The sequence below is a fragment of the Larus michahellis genome, chromosome 6, assembly GCF_964199755.1.
Source record: "Larus michahellis chromosome 6, bLarMic1.1, whole genome shotgun sequence".
NCBI classification, from domain to species: domain Eukaryota; kingdom Metazoa; phylum Chordata; class Aves; order Charadriiformes; family Laridae; genus Larus; species Larus michahellis.
The window spans coordinates 67,652,378-67,664,419 of record NC_133901.1 but is presented as its reverse complement, the minus strand read 5'-3'; the positions used below and the strand labels follow the sequence as shown (position 1 = coordinate 67,664,419).

The 12,042-nt window shown below is 40.4% G+C and overlaps 1 protein-coding gene across 2 annotated transcripts in view; it reads right to left on the bottom strand.

Moving 5' to 3' along the window:
* The window catches only part of PLPP4 (phospholipid phosphatase 4), a 63,678-nt gene that overhangs the window by 30,365 nt on the left and 21,271 nt on the right, over window positions 1-12,042 (bottom strand). Inside the window, exons 2-5 of one of the 2 annotated variants that reach the window (XM_074592156.1) lie at window positions 11,934-12,042; window positions 6,982-7,072; window positions 3,947-4,010; window positions 2,232-2,356 (exon numbers count right to left, since the gene is read on the bottom strand). In XM_074592156.1, the coding sequence (XP_074448257.1) occupies window positions 2,232-2,356; window positions 3,947-4,010; window positions 6,982-7,072; window positions 11,934-12,042 (389 nt within the window). The remainder of the gene's footprint in view (window positions 1-2,231; window positions 2,357-3,946; window positions 4,011-6,981; window positions 7,073-11,933) is intronic. The other variant, XM_074592157.1, reaches the window with a different exon arrangement.

Here is a 12,042-nt window from a genome sequence, read left to right as displayed (position 1 = left end):
ACAAATTCCACAACAAGCAGAGAAAGCATGACAGAAATCTGAAGAACAGAACTCCTTCATTTTACCTAGCAGCACTCTTATGCTGAAGGAAGAGAGAAAGGAGCCAAGAAAAAATCCTGGACTGACTATATGGAAGGAAAATTACCTGCAATTACCTACCAGGAAGGACAGTTTTTAAAACTAAGACGAGAGAATAATTTTTCACAAGGAGTGGGAGGTAGAGGAGGTACAGTTCATACATTACACAAAATACTGAAAATGTAAAACTACAGCAAAATTTCTGAACGTGAATTATTATGTCTTCAACATCCTCATTGCTTCCTAGGTCCAGGAAGGCAGTACCATGTTGTGTTTCCCATCATATTTTTTGCTTTTCACTCTTCAGTCTAATGGGGGATGTAGTAACAGCAAGAAACTAAATTTATTATCTCAACTATAAACTATTCTAGTTTATAGATCTAGCTGAAGGAGTCCCTGCTGACTGCAGGGGGGTTGGACTAGGTGAGCTTTAAAGGTCCCTTCCAACCCAACACATTCTATGATTCTATGCTTCTATTCTATTATTGATAAAATAATACTGACAATCCTGGTTACCTAAATCATTTTGCTACGCTGAAGGAGCAGAGGTTAGCATTTTAAGATTACCAAATTAAAATGGTTTCCTTCTCCATTATGGGACTAAAATACGTATGGATTTTAAGGCTTCAAAACACATGGTCTTGTCAGAGACTTGGATATTACAACATCAGGCTTCAAACAGCTCAGTGCTTCAAGCAGCTGCAGAATTGCCTCACTCCAGCATACACTTACCAACAGATAAAAATAACTGCATATATATCTTTTCATTCTTACCACATTGCAATAAAAGGCTTTGTAGTGGGAAATATAGTCAACTCAGCCGCATCCGTCAGTAAAGCAGAAAGCTGTTCTCGTAACTTTGATCTAAATACACCGGGCCATCATTCTGCTCCACCTGAGTTCTGTGTGAGCTGCAGTAATGGAACTCGGTGCTTATAAAACCGATACCAGTCAAAAGTAAAGCCCCAGTATGCGTTCTACAGCTGCCCCACTGGCACGGGGACAAAGCACTTTGCTGTGTGACAAGCAGCCTCGGTAAGAGAACTAGGATGCGTGCCAGGGCTAAGTAGAGCACGCTACACGTAGAGCGTTTCTACTCTGTGTAAAAACAAAACCACATCGGGTGTCTTCTACAACTCCCACTTTGCAGCCCTGGAGGAAACCGCTGCATTTTAATAAAGGACAGTGACCAACTATAACACTTGCTGGGGGCTAACCTGTAAATTCTAGTGCATCAGCGTATACACGTACTTATTTTAACCCTGTGTTATGCACTGACAAAATACTTAACCAAGAGGATTGCAATTAAGTGTGACAACCACATCTGAAGATAGACCGCAAATAGCAACAAATGCCATTTGTTCTAAACGGCATACGATAATATTGTGCTATTGTCTCTTTAATGTAATCAAAGTTTATAAACAAAATTTGAGGCAGCTAAGTTGGTTTATTGTTTAGAACTATAAATTTTACAACATATCCGCAAACATCTCCTACTCCCTATCTGCTTCTGGGACTCAAACATGAAAAAGGGAGCAAAAGCAGCTCAGAATTTCATTCGTCTCATTACCCAACTTGTTTGCAATATATAATTCTGCACAATTAGACACTCTGAAATTATTACTTTAAAAGAAGATCCGAAAAACAAATTCCAGAGATATGACTTACTGGTACTCAACTGGCAGTTCTCAGAAACAGAAAAGCACAAGGCAACAAAAAATACACAAACACAAAACCAAACGAAAAAAGCTCACAGTAATCAAGTTATTTTACAGATGAAAGGAAGTTTTATTAGAAACCTGACATAAAACATGCTAGAAAGGAGCTCCTCAAGACAGTAAAAGGAACTGCTGTAAACATTTGCGTTAATACAACTAATTAAATCAGACATACAAGTTTTCATAAAGCCACCTAAATGTCTGTCAGGATACAGCATTAGCTAGGAGCCTAGCCAGGTGGTTCCCAAGATAAGGAAGGGTCGCAGGCTCACAACTTTATTTCCAGAAGGAAACTTCTGTCAGTGGTGACCTAAGACAGCAGCACAAGACCCTCCAGCAAAAATCACGTTGATGATCTAACAAAAAAAAGAGCAATTCCAAAACATAGATAAGACAGCTTTTTACAGAAGAGGCACTGCATTTAAATGAACTTACAGGAAGAGTGGATACTCGGAAAGCTTTTTCTGCCTTCAGACACCAGATCTGGATCACCTGTGCAGTGCATTTCAGAGTTCATTACTCCATCTGGAAAGCAGCGGTAAAAGAAATCGGGACGCGGTCTACAAAAAACACCATGGATATTAAAAATACAAAAGCTGTAGTAACAAATAAACCTCAAAGCGATTATTACATTTACTGCTTATTATATACAGAGTTCATTCCCTCCTGCCTTAACACAGCAACTGAAATGCTTTGTTTTTCTTGAATAACCAATTCAAGGTCACTTTTTTTTGCAGGCAGGCTCTCTCAGGGAAGTTTCGAGCGCAGCATGGAAGTTGTCTCTGAAAAGGAACATGTAGGGCTACTCTTGCCTACAGCAACCCACCTTGCACAGCACTTCCAGGGACAGAGCAAAGTAGCGGAGCAACCCCAGAAAGTTGCACAAGTTTTGCTGAGAACCTCGCTGAGAACAGGACTACAGCTGAGGCTACAGGACTGGCACCAAAACAACCACCAAATTCTAACGCCAGCCTTGATGCTGACTCGCTAACTGCACTGAGCAAACCTCCAAATTTCTTTCCACCCTGCTCTGAGCTGAATAATAGCGCGTAGGCTTGACTGGTGTCATACCGATCCTGAGCTAATAAACCACGTAAAGAAGCAAGGCGAACGACCACAGGTTCAGAGACAAGCTGACAGAGCAACTAGTTGGCCTGGCGTGCAGGCGAGATGAGCTCACGTCTGCCCGAAGAAGATGGTGCAGACATTCTTAATTATATTTCAAAGGCACTCTTAAAATAAAAGTGCCAAGTACCATTATTGTCAGGGCATCAGTAGTTTAGCAGAGAGGGTTTCATCAGAAACCAAGCACAAATACAGCTTCCTCAAAACAGGTTACATCAAACAAAAACCAGATCATTGGTCTCTATTAAATAGTGTATGAATTCAAGTCAAATATTTTTTTTCAGCTAAAATTATTCAAAATTCTCAGAATTATTCAAAATAATTCAAAATTATTCTAGCGGCAGGTGTCCCTGCCCAAAGCAGGGTGTTGGAACTCGATGATCTTTAAGTTCCCTTCCAACCTGAACCATTCTATGATTCTATGAAAATGTTTGATGAAGAGCCAAAAAAATACTTTAAAAAATTATTTTCCGGAGAGTTTTGTTTGTTTGTATTTTTCTGAGCCCTTCATTCAAATTTATGCTCCCCTAATAAACAGCCTACCTACGACTCCACCTACTGCTTAGCTCCAAGGTTTGTTCTGCCATGGCGTTACCTGGAAATACCACATTCAGAAATACGCTTCACACAAAATGCAGGCACTGGGTTATACCGAGACTCAATTGATTCCTATTTAATCAGACTAGTGGCACTGGCACCTAAACTCCCACATGCTGCGACTCTTCTGTGCTGCCAATTTAATGAACTGATTTCAGCTCACACCTTCCCTTTCAAACTCCGCGTTTGTCTGGATCCACCAACCGGTCAAACAAATAACAAAACACGGATTCCTACCGCAGCTGGATGTCACATAATGAAGTTGTACACCACCTGCACCGGGGAAAGGACAGCTTCCCAAGGGCCCGTTCCAATTCAACGTGCTTTGCAGCAGCAGCTATCTTTTTATTAAGTTGTATTGCATTTGGCAATCTGTCTTCATTTCTCTTACCAGTTAAAGCTATCATTTATAACATGACAAGACTTACCTTCCCACTATTAATTTAATAGTATTTGTGCAGACGCCATTCAGAGCTAGAGCCAAGGAAACAGCTACAAAACAGAATGAACAAACAGAACAATAATAACCTAAATACCAAGCTATAAATTGCAGCATTACAGCATTTGTTTTAGAGACTGAAACCTTTACTGGACTGAAAAATGAATGATCTTTGCAGCCTACTGTTTTTCTTCTTACCCAGACTAAGGACAGACCCCAGAGCATCATAATAATCACATTACTTGCTTTCTTCTGCTTCTACTCTTGAGAAATCTTATTTCCTTAGGCAAAGCCAGTTTTCCTATGATGCCATTTGCACAGGCGTAAATCATCAGATGGGTCAAGTCCTGTGTTTATCAGTTTTGCAATTTACTAGATGAAAATCTTACACTCTTTGGGTCAAGGAGAATTCTTGTATAGACCTATACCTAAGATAGGTATATACAGGCACATATGTGTGTGTGTCTTTGTATATGTACGTCTATGTATGACACAATTTTAACAGTCCACTCTCAGACTAAAGAACTGCCTTTTGGCTGAAACTAGAATCAGATGATTTTTTCATTTTTTCTTTCAAAAGGATGTGGATGTTTTGACTAAAAATCTTGACACTTTCCCCTTACACTTGCTCCGCGGATTAACCAATTTTCCTAATAATATTGCAGTAATAAACAGGGACTGTCATGCTCGGTATGACTGAATCATCTTTTTTATTTGTAGTTGCATGCCGAGCCCCTAGACTTTCCGAAGAACCTCATCTAAAGCCTGTGGAGATCTCTGCCTTGATTTGCGTGGCACGCAGATCCAGTGCATACTCTCCTTTTAGATTAAAACTGATTTAATGTTGCAGTCCACACCGTAGCTCCCCGTTACAACACAAGAGCCACTGAATTTTATTTTCCGTCAGAAAAAAAAAAAAACCTATCAGGCAAATCTCTGACTTCCAGCAGAACAGGTACAGTAATACAACTTTTGATTATGACAGCTACACGAGCTATTTGCTCATTGGACTGCTGCCCCACATGCTGCACTTCAGCAGCACTCATCATGTCTCCATAAAATCTTTGCCTGAGGATATTATAGATCATAAAAATGTGTGTGTTATAGGATCTATTTTTCTTTAAGTTAAAAAAAAATAAATGGAGGTCCTCCATCAAAGCAAAAACAAGGGTTTTCTCAGACTATAGCAATAGCTGCCAACAAAAATAAAGGAAAAAGTCAATCCTAGAGACACTGATATTGTTCAAAAAAGTCTTCCACTTTCAATAGCCATCTTCACTGTGACCACTCAATCCCAAATCTTCTCAATTGTTTTCTCTCAGTTATTTATGGCGATTGCACGGTGAACTGAAATTTTCCACAGTGTCAAATGCCTGTGACCAGCAATGTCACAGCACCACATTCTCCTTTTTAAGGAATGGGAAATGCAGAGATATCTGCTTTCTGAGCCATGTGGTAAACTTCACTCTGTTCGTTGAGCTTTGTTGTGATTGCTCATTGCATACCTGACTGAACCAGGCTTTCACAGTTGCATATTCCTTACAACGGCAATCCAAATACCAAATAATAACAGTGTGAACGTAAGCTAATAAACAAATTGCATTTGCTTTCATTTTGTTCCCTCATACTGCCGACCAAAAGTCATATAATCTAGTCAGTAGAGAGATGGAGGCACTTCCAGGGTAGGGATTAAGGGCACCTACATTAGGAAGCTAACTACTCCTCACCCTAGATGCACTGAATCACCTTCGTTATATTAATTGTTATATGAGGGGCATAACATTTTCCCATCCTTTGATCTATTCTACGTGCGATTCCTAAAGAAATTCACCTTTTAGGGCACTTGCTATCATTCATTATGAACATACGAGAAAGCGTCACTCGGAACTGTGACTGTATGCATTTTATGAATCAAGAGGTATTTCTACTGAACGGGCGTGTCAGTAAAATATCACTACAAGACATTTCAGAACTTACTACAAATGACTGGCGGCAGCCAAAACAAAACTAGGATCTTTTCACACTTGTGTTCGAGCAACTGGAGAACAAGCTATAGGAACCCAGCCTTGCTAAAAAAAAATTTCAAAGGCAGATGCATTTATCCAATCTAATCTAGCTGAGGCGAGGCCGAGTATTGGTTTGACCTTACAACCTAAGAGCCAATAAATTAAGGTGTAAATTAGCCAGTAAAACAGAATTTCAGAATTAGGCATATTTCAACCATACTGCCAACAAAAACATTTGCAGTTCTTAGTGCTTCGAAGCATCCTCTGCCAGTCAAAGTGCTTCAGTCAGTTCTGGTCTCTGGCAATATCTATGTAAAAAGGATCTGGGCATATATCACTGAAAGATTTCAAAAGATAGGCGCAGCCAGAATTAGCTGGAACAGTTTAAGACTTACCATCCCCATTGTCTATCTGCTCCCCTGCTCCAAGTCGCTGCCTACAACTGTAATTCGACCTCACCCATGGCACGGCCACAGCTGTCCACAGCCCGGAATTAAGTGCACATCTAACTCCACCGGCAGTTTAAAACGCAACATCAGATTGTTATCAGAAAAGCTGAGCCCCGAGCACAGATTTTGCAATGGGGAAGAGTAAACTCCAGGCGAAGGTCAGAGAAAACAATGAGAGGAGTGATTTCCTACACTAAGCAGCCGAGTCTCACAGGACTTTCCAGTCAAACCCTTAATTGAGAATAGCTGCAAGTATAAATAAGAGGTAAGAAATAGACTGGCTGTGACAGAAAAATATACATCTGAACAGTCTCTCAGATGGCCTTGTCTTTGTTGATCGAATTCTGGCCCTTGCTAGCTAGATTGTGGAATTAAGGCACAGAATTTGTACATTTAGAAACATACATAAAAACAAAGGCTTTTATGAGATGGCTCGCAACTCTAACCGCCCTGAAAACCACTGCAATAGGCTGAATGGAGACGGGTTTTCTTCAAGGCTTAGACTGCAATTGGAATCCATCTCTGAGAGCTATCACACATTTTCCATCCTGAAGTATGACATACGTTACCTAAGAAAGCCTCTTTAATTTCGGTCTTGTCTGTTCGCCGGATTATTTTCACCACAAAAATGACTGCTAGTGGCGTGAGGAACGAAATTGCCTGTAAGAGATAACAAATACCATGTGTGAGAGCATCAATTCCTTTTCAGCCCAACTGATTAATAATTAGTTCCAGTTAGCTCCATTTAAACTGGAAGGCTGAATGATCTTTATCAAACTCCTGACCTTAAGCAAAGTGGGATGATTTGTCTTTGCAACTACAGGGCAACGAATACATTGAAATGGTAATACAACTGTGGGTTATAATTGATTTGTAATTGCCTGGAGTTGCATTTAAAATGTCAGCTTCATAAATGAAAAGGCAACAGTCTATAAATTCCACAGAATTCATGCACTGATCCAGACAGATCCCATAGATTTTTTCCACCCTGAGCATGGTTCGGAAGGCAGCCCATCCAGGCTGCGCTCTCAGTAAGACCCCATTCATCGGAACAGCCTCCAGCACTGACTGTCTGACAGTTTAAAACGCTCTTTATTTTACTTTTTGTTTTCTTTTTAACTGTCGTTCTTGAAGTCATCGAGAAGAACATGTCTTTATGATTCCTTCATTTACAAGCGTTTGGCTGTGGAGCCCACTGCTTGATTTTGTTCAAAACCAGAAAAAACAACATCTACAATTTTGTCACTGGTTACGCAGGACCATATTCTTTTATGGTCAGCGCTTGTAGGACAGGATTCCTCCCACAAGCAACCTGAAACGTCATCTGCACCTGAACACACGCTCTTCATTTACACAAACAGCATCTCCATTATCGTAGAGCTATTTGGACTACGGCTGATGATTCACTGTAAATGTGTCAGTTATCCCACTAGCATCCTACTTACTGCACAGGGCTACGGAGATGATGAGGGGACTGGAACACCTCTCTTACGAAGAAAGGCTGAGGGATTTGGGTCTTTTCCGTCTGGAAAAAAGACGGCTGAGGGGGGATCTTACCAACACTTATAAATACTGAAAGGGTGGGTGTCAGGAGGATGGGGCCAGGCTCTTTTCAGCGGTGCCCAGGGACAGGACAAGAGGTAACGGGCACAAACTTGAACACAAGAAATTCCATCTCAACACGAGGAGGAACTTCTTTCCTGGGAGGGTGGCAGAGCCCTGGCACAGGCTGCCCAGAGAGGTGGTGGAGTCTCCGTCTCTGGAGACATTCCAAACCCACCTGGACACGTTCCTGTGCCACCTGCTCTGGGTGACCCTGCTCTGGCAGGGGGTTGGACTGGATGATCTCCAGAGGTCCCTTCCAACCCCTGCCATTCTGTGAATCTGTGACTGCAGTCCGTCCTCCCAGACTTGTCTTTCTCCACAGAGACATATCAGTTTCTCCCAAGCCCAATACCAGGGAGTTTATCATTAGTAACTTGCCATGGAAAATATGATTTTATCCCAACTGGTCCTTCCATCACCCTTTCTGTCTCAGACCTTCAATTGTAGAGGTAAAAGTCAACTTGTAGGCAAGGTAGTCCACTTATGCTTCTTGCTGGTTCCGGTCTACGGTAACCATTTCCTTCCTGGAATCTACAAAGCTCTCCACAACCACATGTGTTCAAAAACAAATCAACGTTTTTCAAAAGTATTTATTCTCTTGAAGAAAAGTGAAAACGACTGGTTTTTGGTTTGTTTTTTTTTTTTTTTTTTTTTTTTTAAACAGGGTGAAAATTAAGCTGTATATGGCACAAGGGGTGCCAGTGCTTATTAAAGATCATGATACCTTTACTGAGACTGAACAGTGCCTTATTTCTTAATCAGCTCCACTGAAATAAAAAAAAAAACACCAACAAAAAAACCCCAGAGACGGGACAGACATGTCGTGACAAAAAAAGTGTGACTGTCTTCTTTTTATAATACAGATTAATGCCAGTCCCCATTTTATGCTTTTAGAATACCCGAGTAGGAAACAACATGAAAATGCACTGTATGTGTTATTTCAGTAGCGCATGTTGGACCAGATTCCCCTCACCTGCATTTGCAAAATATTATCTAACTCAGTGAGTCATGCAGATTAAAAACACAGTCTGGAATCTGCTCCCCTTTTTTACTTTTAGAAAGGCAGGCACCAGGTTTTGTGCAAAAAGATGCACCATTCCCACTTAAAACTCCCCCCTGTCTACAGCGGGTGAGATTCCAGTTAGGATGCCGGTGCCATGCTCCTGCTCCAGAAACGTTATCTATCCTCAGCAATAGTTTAATTTCTGTTTTCAGAGATGGAGAGTGAAATTAAAAAAAAAAATAAAAAATGGTTAAAGCAAAACCTAAAATTATTAGTTTCATTGTAAAAAGTAAGGATTGCCACCAGAAAAGCAGAACGGTATCTGCATTCCATTGTTGAAGAACATGTAGAAATACAGCCAGGCTGACAGGCTTATAGTGATGGTTTGATGGAGTCAGAAACCTTTTGAACAAGCAGGAACAGCAGAAAATATCAATAAAGAATAGAATTCAAGTGTCAGCTTGTTCCATGCCACTTCACAATCAATCTTTAGAAATCTGGTAAAACTGCAGATTTCCTCATATTCTGCAAGCATATGGATTTTTGAGAGACATGAAGCACTATTCGTGTTTGCAGTACATTGCTGTTCCTTACACAAAAGCATTAACTGGAAGGTGTTTTTTATTCTGCAGCAAAATGCACACATAAAGAAAGTTTGGCTCGCTAAAGGCTGCTTTTTCTTTATTTTGCAAAAAGATTCTGTATGGCTCATATCCAGAACAGATTTTGCAACAGCCTAATGAGCAATATTCTCCTCTGATGCATCTCGGTGATGTTTTCTTTTCCAGCAGTGAAATATTCCAACATTGCCTTGCTTTTGTGAAACATGGACAAAATCTCTCTCATCCATTATTCATCCTGGCAAGCCAGAGATGTACTAAAGATATAGGGACTCCCACATATTTCCATGCCTTCAAAAGAAGTTGACAGTACCTTACACTTTGCAAGATGAGGAATATCTACTGATAGAGACACAAGGAGGCTCAGGCCTTTCTGGTCCTTGTGGCCTGCTTGCTGTCCATGCAGAGGTCAGCTTTGCCTAATTTGGATCTCGATTTGGAGTATTCACAACATTTCTCTTGAATTCAAAGCTCTCAGTACATAAAATAATCCAGCAGTTCATAAAGTCTCAGAGATCGCTTTCTAGTCAGCCGTAGCCATATGTATCAGTCTCAGCATACGACACTAGCGGGCAAGAAATTCTTTTATATATTATGAAAGCTTGTGATCAATGCTAGAGTTGGATTTTTCTTCTTTTTAATAAATGAAATAAGAAAAAAGCATTTAGAAATTATCTGTGTTTCTTAATTTAAGAAGCTGTTCATGGAGTTACTGAGTTGTCAATGGTCTGAGCCAAGAAGAGAACACAGATGATACAAACGTCACTGACTCGGAGCTGCCTGAAGTTCCACCTGCCATGAAGTACACCAAAAGCCGGCTCTGTGGGAAGCGGTTAATAGGGAAATGCACTACACACATCCCCGAATTGTGCTTCCCAGCGGGTACTGCCTTAGACAACAGAGGAAGGACTAATGATTATCCCAAACGGTTTCAGAAGTAGTTTCACCGCTGCAGCAAAGCCCCGTACAATGATTCACTACTGGTCCTGCAACTCTTCTGTAATAAACACAGATCAGATAAAGCATGTAGCAAGGTAATGCTCAGCATAAGGAAAACTGGAAGAATTAAACTCAGGGTCTTTCCTAGCACAACAGTTTAATGTTCGGGTTTGTGGGTTATTTTGTTTTTACACAGCTGTCTTCCATTTCAGGAAAATCATATATTTTCACTCATCCAGGCTGAAAAAGTACTTAATAGAGCTTCTTAATGTAATACAGACAATACATTGTTGAATTTAAAACCAAGCCTTCAGCCTCTGTCTTAGAAGGCTGGGATATATTGTCACCTTACAGATAGGAAGCGTCTTCAAGTTGTTCCTTACTTAATTAAAAAGTTTCCATAACCAAAGGCCTGAGCCTTTAAAAAAACCACCAAAAACGAACACTGAAGACAAATGACATAGCTGATTTGCACTTACTCTGAATTCAAGCCTTAATCTGGAAAAGTTAAAATCCTGGCTTCGTGGAAGACGCAGGAAAAGTTGCTTTGACACAAGGGTACCAGGGTTCGACCTCATCTGCCATGCCCACTCCTGCAGAATCTCCACTTTGACTGAGGAAGCTTTTGCAAGGACTGACCTGCCTGTTTTAATAGCCTGAACTATACCCATAATTTCTTATCATTTCTGTAGCAGTCTATCATGCTCCATTCTTATAGTTATATATGTAGATTATTACAATTGTTAAGTAGTGAAAGTTATCAAAACCATGCAGTTTTGACAACCCAACAAACCATCAAAATCTGACAGCCTGTCTGCGTGTCAACGTGAGCTGTACTGGGAAGAGCCAGAAGAACGGTGACAGCAGAGCAGCTCTAGGATATATTTAGTATGCTTGTTGGCAGAAGATAAACAAAGATTTTTGTCTACATGAGGGGAAAAAAAAAAAATATTTGGAGGCAAATATCTCAGTGCGTAACAAGCCTAAAGCAAACAGGATTTAAAAATTTAAGCACTTAACCTAATAAGAGCATGGCAAGGTTTCATTAGGTCACCCCGCCAGCTAATTAAAAAGCTTCTCTAATCATTTCTCTAGCAACCCTCTACATTAACACTAGCTTAAATCTTAAAATGTAAAATCAACATTGATAAATTCCGTCACCAGGTAATGCTGCTTTTTAGAAACTCCCCATGATTTCCTACGTTTTGCCATTTTGGACATCCCTGGTTCGGAAAACAATTGTCATTAGAATAAAAGGAACATTCTATACTCCTGAAAGTTTTCCTACTGCTCATCAAATGTAAGTGTACTTTGTTTACAGCCGTCAAATGACCAACAAACCTTTAGTACTTACAAACATAAGACGTGTAGGTATGTTGTCTGATTGCACCAAAGGATTTTTATACAGCCAGATCTCTTCTGGCTGGATAACCCGCTGGAATGGATCCAAAAACTCTGTAAAA